Below are 14963 nucleotides of genomic sequence, written 5' to 3' on the forward strand. Positions count from 1 at the left end.
TAAAACGGTTTTGAGTCTTGGGTTGGTCCTGACAGATTTTCTGTTAACAAATCCTGTTTTTCCCCACTGACCAACTTTAAAGGCATCCGGTGGACTATTGTTAAAGCTTGTGTCTTTAGCTACTAAGTGAGCATCCTTGCTTTGGTAACTCAAACAGTGTTTAAATGTTGCTTTTTGGAAATTATCAAAGTTATCAGGATAGGGCACAGCCAGTCAAGAAAAGCACAGGTAAATCATTGCTCGTCTCAATTTACACAAAACAGTTAAAGCAAAGAGATTCTCACATCAGGAAAGCAGGCTTCAGGAGCGGCTTCAGCCCCGCTCTGCTTCAGGTAGTCGGCCCAGTCGAAGTCATGGCCTTCGTAGCCGCGAGGCCTCTCCTGAGCCATGCCGTTCTTCAGACACCACTGGACGGGCAGGATGCCTATCGAGCCGGCGTGACACACAACCGACCGCGGCTTGGCATCAGCGGAGAGATCGTCCAGAGTGACCTGGAAGTAGACCTCATCGTAGACCTGATGAGGAACCGGAAACATGAAGTTAAATGTCATTCAAAGGACTCTAAGTAACGTCGAGAAACATTCGTACAAGAACAGAATAGTAACATATTGAATAACTGAAGCACCTGGTCGGCCTCTCTGGTACTGTTCTTAAATGGTTCACGTCCTACCTCACTGATCGTAGTTTCTTCGTAAGTATGGATACATGTTCCTCAGGAATCTATAAGATAAGGTGTGGGGTTCCCCAAGGGTCAATTTTAGGTCCAACTCTTTTTAATCTGTACATGCTGCCCCTTGGGGATGTCATCAGGAGACACGGCATCAGCTTCCATAGTTACGCTGACTATACGCAACTGTACATCGCCGTGTCTCCTGATGACACTGGGCCAATTGATGCCCTTTTTAACTGTATTTTAGACATCAAGTCATGGATGGCAGCAAACTTCCTACAGCTCAACCAGGGCAAAACAGAGATTTTACTCATCGGTCCTGAAGGCCAGAGAGAGAAACTTTTACCAAAGTTACAGGATTTTAAACCCTCAAAATCAGTTAAAAATCTGGGCGTGATTTTTGACTCTGAGCTCACTTTTATTCCACATATTAAAAACATAACAAAGATCGGTTTTTACCATCTTAAGAACATAGCCAGAGTCCGCCCGTTTCTCTCTCAGGCTAGTACGGAGGTGCTGATGCATGCTTTTATCTCATGTCGTTTAGATTATTGTAACGCCCTGCTCTCTGGTCTTCCCAAAAAGAACATGTACAATCTACAATTATTACAGAACTCAGCCGCACGCGTGCTGAAGAGGACCAGAGGGCGGGAGATTACACCTGTTTTAAAATCGCTGCATTGGCTCCCCGTGCGCTTCAGGGTTGATTTTAAGGTTCTTTTACTAGTTTTTAAGTGTCTTAATGGTCTTGGGCCTTCTTATTTGTCTGCACTACTTTTACCCTATAGACCCTCACGGACCCTGAGGTCCTCCGGTGCTGGCCTTTTAACCATACCAAAAGTTAGAACCAGGACACACAGGGAGGCGGCATTCAGTTTTTATGGTCCCCGATTGTGGAACAGCCTCCCGGAGAACCTCAGCGCCGCAGAGGGGCATTAATACATTTTATGTTTATGTTTTATGGAAAGCACTTTGTGTTACATTTTTTGTATGAAAGGTGCTTTACAAATAAAGTTTGATTTGATTTGATTTGATTGTGGAGTGTCGTCATTCACTGTTCTGACATTTCAAGTTTATACTGAAGTAAGACTGTGTGTGAATACTTTGAAGTTAACTTTAGGAAATATAACATAACATTGGAAAGTAAATTTTGATACTTGTAGGACCAATCTGTCTTGACAAACAGGCGTCACCTGAGTTCATGTTTTATTAATTAAATTATGACTTTGTGCATTTATAGATTGTTAGAAGTAACTTTTGATTACGGTCTTTTTACGCAGCTTTCAGCCTGGATATACTTCTGTCACCCAGAATATATATATATATACACATACACATATATATATATATATATATATATATACACATACACACACATATATATATATATACACATATATATATATACATATATATATATATATATATATATATATATAAAATAAACTGTTCAAGACAAAACTGGGGGTGTTTTTATTTTCAATGTACAATAAGCACTTAAAAAAAGGGATATTCTTTGTATTATTTCAAATGTCAGGTTTTAAAGGGTTAAACGACAATAAAAGGATTTTGTGTCATGAAATAGAAAATTCAAATTCAATTGGCCTCCCTCATGACATTAAATCAGTTGCTCAAGCCAAATAAATATTACTCCTGTATTTATTTTCAGTTTTCGCGCCTGAAACTGTTAAACAATGTTTTACTGAATAAAGGGTCGATATTTGCTTACATTGTTTTTGAGTTGAGTTTTTGAGTTATGTGAAAATGCTGTCATCTATAAATATGACACTTAAAAAATGTTGAAATTACTATTACAACAGTTAAAAAACTGTTTCTAGGGGCTTTTGCAAAGAAGAAACTCAGTGAGAGGCATATTTCACCATTGCGAGAGTTGTGGTGGAAAAATAAATAAATAATAATAATAATAATATTAAAAAAACAAAACAAGAAATCTGTTGCACTTGAGGCTGAACTGGATCAGTCTGCAGTGCTGGTTGCAGCCTGCACCAAAAAGCTCACTGCACACTGATCCAAGCAAGGCTTCATGAGATAAGGCCAAGGACACGACTATTGAAAGAAAGCCACAAAGAGGCATGACTAATGTTTGCAAAACTTACAGAGATAAGCAAAAATCATTCTGGGATAACGTTCCAAAGTAAAGCTCCTGAGGAATGTAGTTTGTTTATGGGTGACAAAGGAAAGCCCAAATAAGGAGGGGGATGATTTAAAAAAAAAAAAAAAAAGGAAAAAAAGCATCTTCCTCAGAGTCCACGATGGATCTCACACCGTGGAGATGCTTCTGCAAGCATTAGATGTTTCAAAAGTGTGATGAAATCAGAAGATGAAACCACTGTCGCAGTCTAATTAGGTCTGAGGTGAAAGGTCTGGAGGCTCTCAGCATGATAATCACTCGTTACATACGTGCAAAAAACGCAGACATTTGAAAAGATTTTAACTTTGATTTCTGCAAGCCACGAAGCAGTGACATACACTAACAGCTGACAGATGGAAGAAGTTCCTGGTTGTTGGCGTTTATCTCACCGTATTAAAGTCTTTCATTAGTGTCCATCAACTTAAAGCATTATTTTTGATTATGCTGGGAATTTAATTAGATTTTTCCAAGACATTATAATAGGTGCTTACAGTTTTGTGGTGCAAATAATTTTGACCAGTACTTTAGATCCCAGATTTAGAAAAAAAAAGTTGAGGAAAAAAGAAGCGGTATGCATTTCTGGGATGCATGTGATACAGAAAATCCCTGAGACGTTCAAGTGAATTCCTTTCACTGGAATCCAAACACATGAGGAACAAGGCCACCCCGTCTGTATAGCCATCGTGGAAATCCATTTCCCTCATATCGATGGTAGCTGAAGAATGCTCTGGGGAGGAGCCGGCCTAATACTCGTGTGGTTTTACTGGAGATAACACCTTGTTTTCTGTGTTTCAATGTGACGCACCTTGGTGACCGAGACGGGGCAGATCTGGAGCTGCTCCCACAGAGAAACCATCTCTAGCTTCATACCCGTCTTGAAGGAGTGCTTAGGCAGGTCTACGTGGTCCTGACACAGTAAAGACAAGAGTGTTAGATGAACGTGCTCCACTTTTGATTATGCGCACGTGTGTAAAACCATGTAGGTCACGCAAACCACGCTGAGTGTGCGTGCAATAAAGGAAGCACTCAGTGATTCTGTTGGTGATCATTAAGCCAGACGAATGCTCTTGTAGGCATTTATCTTTTAAATTGGGCCGGAGATTGATAAAGTTTCTGTCTTTACAGGTCTGTCTATATTCATACCAAACTGACATGAAACCAAAACATTTGTCTTCCTGTAGGACAAAGACTTTTTGATATTGTACCACAAAAGGCCTTTTTTACCAGCGTAGAGTAAATAATAATTTTCTTTCTCTGATTGAAAACTAGCAATTTTCTTTCTAATTCTCCAGCTGCTGTCCCTACATTTTTATTGAATGTCTTAGTCAGTTTTTTTTAACTATTATTTTATTGTCCTTGTTGCATTTTCTATTTGTCTGTCAAATTCCTTAGATCTGTTTTACTGGTCTTGTGAAGGAAACCATGAAAGCGCCACATAATCAGAGTATGACCACCTCCAGTCACATTTTAGCAACGATTAAGAGTCCAACTCAAACTCTTTTTAGTTATTCAAAACAGTAAATTTAAAAATAGAAACCGCCTCCAGATTATATGCTGATGTGAAGGCGTAGATGGTAGAACTGTTACGTAAAAGTAAACTCCATAAAAGTACAATTTAAGATAGGAATATTAGCTGTGCAGCCCTGAGATACCAAAAAAAATAAAATGCTATGGCAATAAAAGTTTATTTCAGTGATCTTTAGTAAACCTGTTATATATAACAGGTATACCTGTATATGTATACAGTAATATAATTATAGTTTATTAAGACTAAGATGTTTTCATTTTCTGCAGAATTTTCTTAAATTTGGGGGGAAAAGACTTAATTGTTCTTATTTCTTGTTGAGTCTTTTAGTCAGTGCTAAGTGTATTAGATGAAAAGTTTAATAAATAAAAAAATACTATCTGAACATCATTCATTGAGTCTGACTATAGTTGCATTCTTAATTAAATGTGTCTTTTTCTTCAAGACGTTCATACCAGGTACTGTAGCAGGATTTTTAAAGGGAACTCCCAATGATGTTTCCATATATTTACAGAGATGTACTTTTGCCTTTGTAGGTGTCGCCACAGCAGATTATCATGTCATATCATTTGCATATTGATTTGGCACCTTCCTTTATAATGTAAGAATGGTTTTTTTTATTTAATCTGGGTTTTGGACCGGCACTTTCAGTGGCAGCGAAGCGGATTATGGCGCTCAGTGCCTTGTCCACGGACACTTAAGAATGTGATGGAGCTGGCGATTGATCCGTCACCCTCAGGTTGGAAGAAATCATTTCAATAACCCGTAAATAACAGAATAGACAAAAGAAATGGGTGCACCAAGTTTCAAGGTAAAAGAAAGGCATGAAAATTGGAGTTGTGGTGAGTCACCTTGAACACTTCGAGCGGCAGCGGGCTCTTCTGTCCCTCCAGTTGAGCGTCCTCCAGGGCCTTCTGCCACTCGGCAGCGCTCTTCACAGACCTGAGCTCTGAGAGAACACATATCAAAAGTTACTATTTGACAATCAGGTAGAGATTTTTTTTATGGATAAAGAATAAAATAAATAACTAATGAAAATTCCTCTTTTTACAACGTTAACTGACCAAATTTATTTTCATTACACTTTTTTCCTGTTATTTTAGACTAAAACCTCTGATTTTAATCTAAAAATCTTAAATGCTCATCTTAAGTGTAATGAAACGACTCAATTTGTTGTAATCCTGAAAAGCTAACATTTCAAATACCAAACAAGTAAAAAAAACAGTATAATTTTCATTTTTTGTTGCACACTGTAATGTATGTAAGAGAGTAGTTTCCACGTTTAAAGCTGAAAATATGGAAAGGGATTTGATTTTTTACCTGTTGGTGGTTCTAAGGCAAGGTGGTTTTCCAGGGCCCAGCCGAGGGGCCGCAGCCTCACATCCAGGTAGAACAACCAGGTGTCCTGGGCCCCGTTGTCTTCAGGGAGGCCGGCGTGGCGCAAACGGAGCCGGCCCCCAACATTCCGTATGACCCTGACAGGCCAGTACAGGAAGGGGTCGGAAACATCCTGAAGCTCCAGAACTGAACCCTCAACAATCAGATCCACTGTGTTCTTCCCGCGCAGAGGCTAAGGACGAGATGTGGAAAAGCTTTGTTATTCTGCAATCAGATCAACTCATTGGTGAATTGTTTCAACTTAAAACTGCCACCACATTGTTTGAGTTACATCTACAAAAACAGCCGTGAGAGAACAGGAAGTTGATGACGAAGCCTGAAAACAACAGTTTTTCCTGGTTCAATTCAAGTTAGAACATGCAGGAACCCAGACAGTTAGACAATACACATAAATGTCACAAGATAAAGTTGGACACTGTATTAATGTTTTTTCAGTATTTAAAAGAGGAAATCTCTAACTAAACCAGTAAATGCTCATTAAGTTTCTTACGTGTTTGAACTTAATTTCAAAGTATTTTAACGTCACTGGCAGTGATGTTTTCCTACACTCCCAGTGACGTTAGTGCGGGGGATGCCATCGACTGGCGGACGCTGCCATAGTGACTCAAATTTACCTCTGCAGCTGTTAATGCAGAACTCATGTCATAATCCCAATAAAATGAAGAAGTAATCTGTCATGCTTTCTATATTAAAAACAGTCAGAGAAAAGTGTCTGTTCTTTTGTCTGTGTAAACTTTTTTTTAAAGGACAATTTATATTGGTCATGTTGGTCAATTGTGTCCAAACTGTGGACATAATACAGATAAAGTAAGAGAGTAAAATAAACTACACCCTGTTTTTCAATGTCCGTGCCAAGATGCCTTACATCATAATCTGTCCGTATAGCAAACAAATGCACTTTTATTGAAAATAAACAGGCAAATCTGCGCAGTTACAATGCAGCAGGCTGTATTGTTGTATGACAGCTCAAGGTATTTTTCATTTGTTTGAAAACATGATAACCAAGGACAAATAAGCAGGCTTTATAAAGAAAAAATAGGAATTCTTATGTGAGCTGATTCTTTTTCTTTTTTTTTCTAATTTGGATGCACACTCACCCCCTCCAACAGGTTGGCTGGCGCCGTCCTGGACCCTGTCAGGTCATGAATGAGGAAATCTCTCCAGTCCTTGTGTTTCTCTTTAATAGCTGGAAAAGACACAAAAACACAGAGCTCACAATCAGAAGTATGCAGAGACCTTCAGAGTGCAGCGTGAGCCTGGAATAAAATCATAAAACACGACAGAGAAAAGTTAAATGGAGTCATCAGGGAACTGAAAGCATGAGCAAGTGCAAGCATAAACTAGAAAACAACTGCTTTCACCAATGCTTGAATTACTTTTACTATTAAAAACGGCAGATTTGTATAATTTTTACTGGAAGACCTCTTATCTTTAAATGGCTTAATCAACATAACAGAAAAATAGTCTGATCCTCTTTAATGTCTGAGATCAAGATTTTTTGGGGGACTTTTATGAGCAAAAGGAAGGTAACGTAATATATACAGTATCTGGCAGGGTTTTGCAGAAGTATCCACCTGTAAATGAAATTGTTCACACATACAGAGGAACTGCTATAAATCTGAACACAAATACCTTTTTTTTATTTTTATTTTATTTTTTTTTAAATTGTGTTATGCTTAAGTGACCAGTAACTCAATAGGGAAGTGGGAACAGAAACAACAGTCTTTCAGCATTTCACACATCAAAAGGTTACTAGGTTACTTTTAATTTCCACTGCAAGTTGTAAATGGATCATAAATTCAGAATGACTGTACAGTATGAGCTCAGGTCACGCTGCTGCAAATTCACGTTCAAGACCGCAAGCAGCGAGAGGCAGGACTGAAAATGTCAGATACAGAGTGGTATTAAAAAAACGATCAGGACACAAATAAGGGGATCAGAGCCCAGGAACTAAGAAAAATGTTACAGATGACTTATGGAATATAATATTAATTATGACGTGGCAGTAAAATAGCATCAGAACTGAACTTTCCACTGAATTTTACGGTGTAGCATTAACTGTGCTTTTAAATCTTAATTATAGACACTTTTGGAGGATATGAAATAAGAGGCAAATCATGGAATAGAGGAAATGTCAACACAAACCCTCAGTTGCCTGTTTGTCAGGTTCTGAAAAGAAAGGAAGTTTTAAACTAGACTCCAGAGCAGATGCAGCATTTTTATGTCCTATCAGACCTGCTTTGTTCCTTCTGGCAGGGGGACTGCCAATGGAAATTAGCCTTTTGGCTACAATTGGGTGCATTTACATTTTTTAAATGTTCATTAATGTACATAGGGCCTGATTTACTAAGATCCTAAATAAAGAGTACTAAATTGCATGTGCACTGAAAAAGTTTGCACGTGCTGTTGTTGTGTGTTTTGCGGGTGATCAACTAAGAATGCTTGCGCAATTGATAACAGGTGCAAACCGCAGTATTTAAATGAGGTGTTGCATGTCTTACGGTTTGCGCCATGGAGAGTCTGGATGGAAAGCAGGATAGTCGCAAGCGCAAAATGAAATTTGACGAGTTGGAGTTAGAGATATTAGTGGAAGAGGCAAATAAACACATTCATGAACTACAGCAAAGAAATTTAAACATTACCAAAAGAAACGCAATATGGGAGAAAATCTGCGATAGAATAAATGCAGTTGGTAAGACAAAAAGAACGGCAGATGAGTTAAAAGAAGGTGGCAAGATATAAGGCGAAGAACTAAAGAAAAAGTGGCCTTTAATAAAACTTGTGCAACCATTTTTAAAATAGCATGCAGCAGAATAAAGACTCTCTCTGCGTATTCTTTGATTTTGGCGATGTCGCCTCCTTGCCACAATAACAGCAGCCATCGGTGCGTAATGCTGGGCAGATTAGCACCTTCCTTTCGAACGTATTAAATACAGACGCAATCACAATCCCCGCAATAACTTTCAGGCTTGGTAAATCTCATTGCGTGTGGTAAATGAACCTATTTGCATTTTCCCCTCCCAGTATTTAGCGCTTTCTGGCGGGTACGCCCCATATTGATTATTCATCAGGGCAAAAGTACTAAATGAACAGCGTGTGCTATTTTGCTCATTTGAGAGATGCAGTCCTCTTTGGTTTGCAGGTGATGTCAAGTTTGCACACGTTTTTACGCACGCAAACCTTTAGTAAATCAGGCTCATAATGTTCATTAATGCCTCTATAACAAATAAATGCAAAAATGAAACAAAAATTAAAAAAAACCTACAGCAGTTTTGAAGAATTGCACCTTTGTCTAGACCTGTTATAAATGAGCTTTTTAACAGTGTTGATATAGAAGTAAGCGAAAGCAATAACTCGAGAGCTTTACAGTGTTTTCAGTTCAGTTCTATTTTAATCTTTTTTTTTTTTTTAAGTAGCTTTATATTGAAAAAGAGTTGAACCATTTTTGAGGCTGCAGGAGTTTGCAGAATAACAAAACGGTTGGGCCCACTTCAGGTGGGCTAAAAAACAGAAAGATCTCTCAGTATATAGTATTTAACTTAATCTTCACGGTGGCTGAATTGATTTCAGATTTGTTATCTTGGATGGATTTTATTTGATTTTGATGTACCACTTTGACTGGAAACGCCATTCAAGCAGAGTCTGCGTGTCTGAGGGACAGTGTTGACACTTCACATAAAAATTGATCTTTTGGAAAACTCCTTTAAGGCTCCGCATTAGACATGTTGACAAGGAAAACAAAAGGAGACCTTTGTGATGACGCTGGCAGCTACAGTCAGCTCCTGATTGGATCTTATCAGGTACTGTGTCCCTCTGTGATTCGCCACACCCCTCTCATGGATCCGTCACAATTTAAAAGAACCCGACCCTGTGCTTCCTGTTTACACCGGCACGCGTATGCAAATGTTCTTGAATGGTCACGTGATATTAGGAGACCTGCAGGTTTACTACGTGTACGCACCCTGTACTTTGTCCTTAAATTCAGTACTTCAAGAGTTATCAGGCTGCTGCTTAACTTTGCTTCCTCCTCACTATCTGTTTGAATCGTTTTGAGCTTTCCTCCACAGGTGACCTGTTTCAGTAAACTGCCATGCTGTCTCAATGGGGAGGTAATACAAATATTTAAAATCCATCAAGAGCTTTCAACCAATCTTAAATAAGAAAAAGGAGAGTCTTAAACATTGACAGAGTAAACTAATTGTGAACTCTGACTTATAAAAGATCCATGATACTAGACTATAAACAAAACCAGACAGACACTTCCACGTAGAACTGACATAGATGCCATATTTTCCATTTAGTTAAGTTGAATCAGATCGAAATTCCACCATAGATTCCAACTCATTTACTACTTCACTTCTCCATACACATAAAGTATGCACTTAGGTTGACTTTTGGACAGGAATGGAACCCCCCCCCCTCCCAAAAAAACACACATTTCACACATCAACTATTTGGCGTCAGCCAAGGAAAAAAAGGGTTATTTATAATCATAAGGAAAGTTTTATACAGGATTCGTACTTTGGCGTGCTGTATGTGGATAACCGTCACCGAAAAGTAACTGTTGCGATATATTTGACCATAAATAACTTGTGAGGATAAATGCTTCATCCCCACATGGGAGGTGAATCCCTTCACTGTGACCACAACAACATAAACAGACCTTTTCACTGCATGCACTGCAGAGCTACGGAGCCATGCAAAAAAGCCAAGTTCCAGTAAACTTACGTGTGGACATGTGGGTTTCATGGGCTTCCTGTTTCCCACTGTGCAACACTATTACATAATATCTGTTTTTTGTTGGTTTTTTTAAAGCTTTTTCACTCTATATTTCCTCTTAAGTGTAATCCTCCCCCTCATTTTCCAAAATAAAGATCTGACATTCAAAAGGAATTCGAACAAGGTGCTCATGTTTTACCTGCTAGATGACCTATGCAAAAACCCTCCACCAACAGAAACTTGTTGGAGCCAGTGAAATGTTGCCAAATGAGTCACGGTTGCAGAATGACTGCAACATGCTGTGAGAACTGGTATTCCCTGCAGCACCGAGCATCAAGCTGTAGTGGAAGATAATCACAGTGAGGCACTGCTGATACTGAAAATGGTGTTCAAGTTGCAACAACATTGCGTTGTTTTATCTGCTTTTCTGACGGTGACCAGATTGTACATTTACATATTGTGAAAACAAAGAAAATGTGCCACACTTTGAGGATGTACGCATGTTTACCAGGAGCTTATTTGTGCTATTTGCATTTGCAATAGTTAATTTAGGTTGAAAAAAAAAAAAGTTTACATTACTAGGAGGTAAAAAAAAAAGAAAGAAAAATAGGCATATGATTAGTCCAACACAGATCCAGTATATTTTGGTGCTGCAGTATTTTAAGTACGGTAGTTCACTGCTTTGGAAAGGTTGCTCATGAGCAGTTCAGTTAAGTTGGTGCACTCCTTTTGGCAGAGCGAACTCATGCACGTTAGCTTATTTCTTGAGCAACAATGAAATTTGGCCTGAGGGATGATGATTACTCCACTTTTCACTGTGATGAAAATGTGACTGGCCAGTCACATGCATTAAATTAAGAAGGGATTTGACTTCTTTTTTGTCATTAAACTACTGAATTACACACAGCACAGACCGAACTATTGAGTCACATTATGCTCAAAATCCTACAATAATTAAAATAATAACTAAAAAGGCAATAAAATAAGCAACCACAGTGGCATATTTACAGTATGTCGTTTTGATGAACCTGCTCGGTTACAGCTGTAAATCCGGACGCTGTGGCAAGGCCTCTTAAAGCCTTCCCTTTCATTATTGATTCGAGCTAACATTTGCTCATACGACACTGTCTCCAACATAAAAGCCATTTTTTAAACTCTGGAGGGCAGGCAATCTTCCGTTATCTGGAGATCACTCTGATGACACTGACCACCCCATCATTTATCGCTGCAAGCTCATATTTTGATAGATTTGTTAATTCTGTTCCATCATCTAATGGACACAGCTGAGGTGATTTAGGGGTCTTTATGCCCCACCATTTCTCCTGTCTCTGTCTGATAACATAAGTTATTATCCACGAGGCCTAGTCTATGGAGTTCAGAGGGAGTATAGTGACCTCTATATACTACTTTATATAAATAAGTGAATATTCATTTGGCCTTCCTAAAGTAGTCAGCAGCATTTTTAACCATTCCTCCTGATTTAATTCATATCCCAGGTGTTTGTCAGATGATCCTCAGAAGTTTCTATATATTTTTGTAACCTATTAAAGAACTAGAGTGAGGTTTGTGTCGTAGTGGATAATTTAAGAAATTCAGTCAATGGATTTCTGTCTTCATTAAACTGGCCTGTAGTGACCCAGTCTCTAATTTATGAGTGTAAAACTTTTACTCTCCTACTCATAGTTCTACACTGGATGAAGAAAAGATATACATCTTCCATCTAAGTATTAAGTAACTTATCATACGAACCCCCATTTTTAAGCCATCGTTTCCAATGTACAGATGTTTTTCTGGGTTGTTCCATTCGGAGGAATGTGGTCGTCTTGAATGAGACGGTCCACATATCCTTCTCTCCAGACCAATTTTAATTTCTCTAGTACCGGGTTTGGAGAGTGTCCATCAGTCCTGGGCCCACATGAGAGAACGTCAAGGGGCGTAAAGGGGCTGAGAAGCTGCTGTACCAGTTCTCCTCCAGTGCTCACTCGTCTAACCGCGTGCGGAGCTGCAAATCATTTTCTAATATCACATTAGACTCCTCCCTAAAGCACGACTTTCAATTTTCTTAATTTTTGCCAGATTTATTTTACTGGCGAGTGGTTATGTATTCAGGTGTGTTATTTCTTTTAAATTAGTATTTCATGCCTGAAGGTACCCATGTGGAATGAAATAAAGTGATATTGATGGAACAACATGCCCTTAAGATTGGGATGCTCTCTGATTGTGTCACTTTATTTTATATATTCTGAGAAATTAGAGCGTGAATCAATACATTCATGGAATATAGGTAGAGGATCAACTACCACTGATAAAATATCATCTGCATAGATGAAGAGTTCATGAACTCTCTTCCTCCTGCATGTACATCTCTAATTCTCACTTCTGTTTTAATCCTCAAAGCCAGTGGTACTTGGACTATTGTGAATATCAGAGAGAATATTAGGGTCTTGTTCTCCTGGAGAGAGAAAAGAGATTGGATATCATTCAATGGCAAAAGCTGCTCTTGGACTGGAGCAAAGTACTTTCACCAAGTGAACAGAACTTAGCCTGAACTCAAATTTTGAGAGCGCTGATTCAAAGAAAAACCCCTCTTCAGCTGATTTAAAGCTTTCTCAGCATTTAGTCATAGGGCTGCCACCATGTGAACTTTTTTACCAGTCTTAAAGTTCATATTTTCATTCATTGCACAACTACGATTATCAATTTGAATGCCCTTCAAGAGAGCTCGTATTTACAATGTAAGACAGAGACGTAACCTCTCGGTCTGCCAAATTAAGGCAAACCAATGCAAATGTTTCTTAAACCTGCATCGTTTCTAAAAGGCACAAGTGGGAGCTACTCCGTTTCCAAAAAAACAGATACCTATAAAAACATAAGTCTATGAATACATGGCTACTTCCCCCTTGACTTTTGACAAGGCAAAAGGAAAGCTGCTGTGTGCTTTACTCTCAACTATGACTTCCACATCCACAGATTATATTAAATATAAATGAAATATGATAATGGTTAGAGGGGCCAACATAGATGAGGCCCAGAATAATGTCACAGACCACAAGTCTGTTACCATATCTTGAAAATAGGAGACTTCCTCTTTTTTTTTCCATTAGCAAATGAAGTTCTGTAATCATCTTTATTTGTACACTTGATCTTATTTTGCTCTTCTGTGGAAGTCTTTTTTCTTTGAAAAGAAGGAACCAGTTTTTAGCTGGGACAATTTAACATCAGTGATCAAAATGTTAAAGAAATAGCTCTGAGATACATTTCTTCAGATATAATTTTTTTCTGCTCACCCATAGTCAGAACTAAATAAATACATGCAGTGTGACAGACACATTTAGTTTTGTCAAAATTTCCAGTCTTGGTTCACTAAAAATACACAGAAACAAATAAAATCATCATAATTTCATCCAGGATTTGAAAAAATAACTAGCCTGTGAACTAAGGGAAAGGGGAAGACCTTGAAAGTGCACAAAACAGATAACTGTCAACAACTAAGTATCTTTTTTTTTTTTTTTTTTCTTGCTACTTTTAAATTAAGTTTCAGATAAGTACTATATATACCTTCAAGCACTGCCCCTGTTGTGAGGAACAGATAAATCGCATACTAAAACCTACTGATCATTAAAGAAAAGTTTGCAAAGATTTAGTGTTTGGGAATATTAAGGTCAAAAGATGCTACTTAAACATTAACAGCTTCACTCAATTCCCTAAAATAATAGCAGAAAAACTTGAACAAGGGCATTTGAATAGTGCTGACAATATGACTTTTTTTGTTTTTATTTTATTCTGCCGTTTTCAAACCACTGTTTGACTCGGACAATTATAATCAGGAGTAAGTTTCCAAGCACAGATTTGAGGTTGATATCTTTTTTTTTTTTTTTTTAAACAAAAAAAAAAAAAGATTTTTCTACGCTGGTTTGAATATCTCACTGCTTAAAGGATTTCGGTAAATCTGGCACTCATCTATTATGATGAGTAACCATGGCAATAGAGAAGCTGTTTATTTTAGGGAGCAGCTGATAACAGAACATTTTCCAAATCTAAGTAATGCTCAGAAAAAGTCAATTTGAAGAGAAGAAGTCACCAATAATAGAATTTCAACAACAACAATATAAAAGCCTAATTTCCCTTTGGTAAAATTACCAAAGTATTATTTAATTCAGTTTGTAAGGGCAGACATTGTTGTGAAAGTTCCTATTCCACATGCACAAATCTGTCTTCTTGACAGGATATGCACCAATATGTGTTTTGAAAGCATCTCTCTACAATTTGAGATATTTTTCTTCGTATACTTCCATCTCATTTTCTCCCTTTGTTTTTGATCCTGCAAGTTTTATGGTTTCCATTCTTTCTTACAGGGTTGATGGTTTGTTTCTGCAATTCCTTTTTAGATTAGATATTTGAGTTTACAAAAACAGCAACATGACTGACAGGTAGCTCCACAGAGACTCTGGATTTTTAAATACATAATTAACTCGGAAGACCAAATCAATAAATCCTTT

At 38.0% G+C, this 14963-nt stretch overlaps 1 protein-coding gene across 4 annotated transcripts in view; it reads right to left on the reverse strand.

The window, feature by feature from the left end:
• The window catches only part of sfmbt2 (Scm like with four mbt domains 2), a 62416-nt gene that overhangs the window by 18896 nt on the left and 28557 nt on the right, over positions 1 to 14963 (reverse strand). For all 4 annotated transcript variants that reach the window (XM_061714327.1, XM_061714324.1, XM_061714325.1 and 1 more), the window contains 5 exons: positions 6843 to 6931; positions 5668 to 5917; positions 5199 to 5296; positions 3628 to 3729; positions 285 to 515 (listed from right to left, as the gene is read on the reverse strand). In XM_061714327.1, the coding sequence (XP_061570311.1) occupies positions 285 to 515; positions 3628 to 3729; positions 5199 to 5296; positions 5668 to 5917; positions 6843 to 6931 (770 nt within the window). The remainder of the gene's footprint in view (positions 1 to 284; positions 516 to 3627; positions 3730 to 5198; positions 5297 to 5667; positions 5918 to 6842; positions 6932 to 14963) is intronic.

The sequence above is a fragment of the Cololabis saira genome, chromosome 23 (assembly GCF_033807715.1).
Source record: "Cololabis saira isolate AMF1-May2022 chromosome 23, fColSai1.1, whole genome shotgun sequence".
Taxonomy (NCBI): Eukaryota; Metazoa; Chordata; class Actinopteri; order Beloniformes; family Belonidae; genus Cololabis; species Cololabis saira.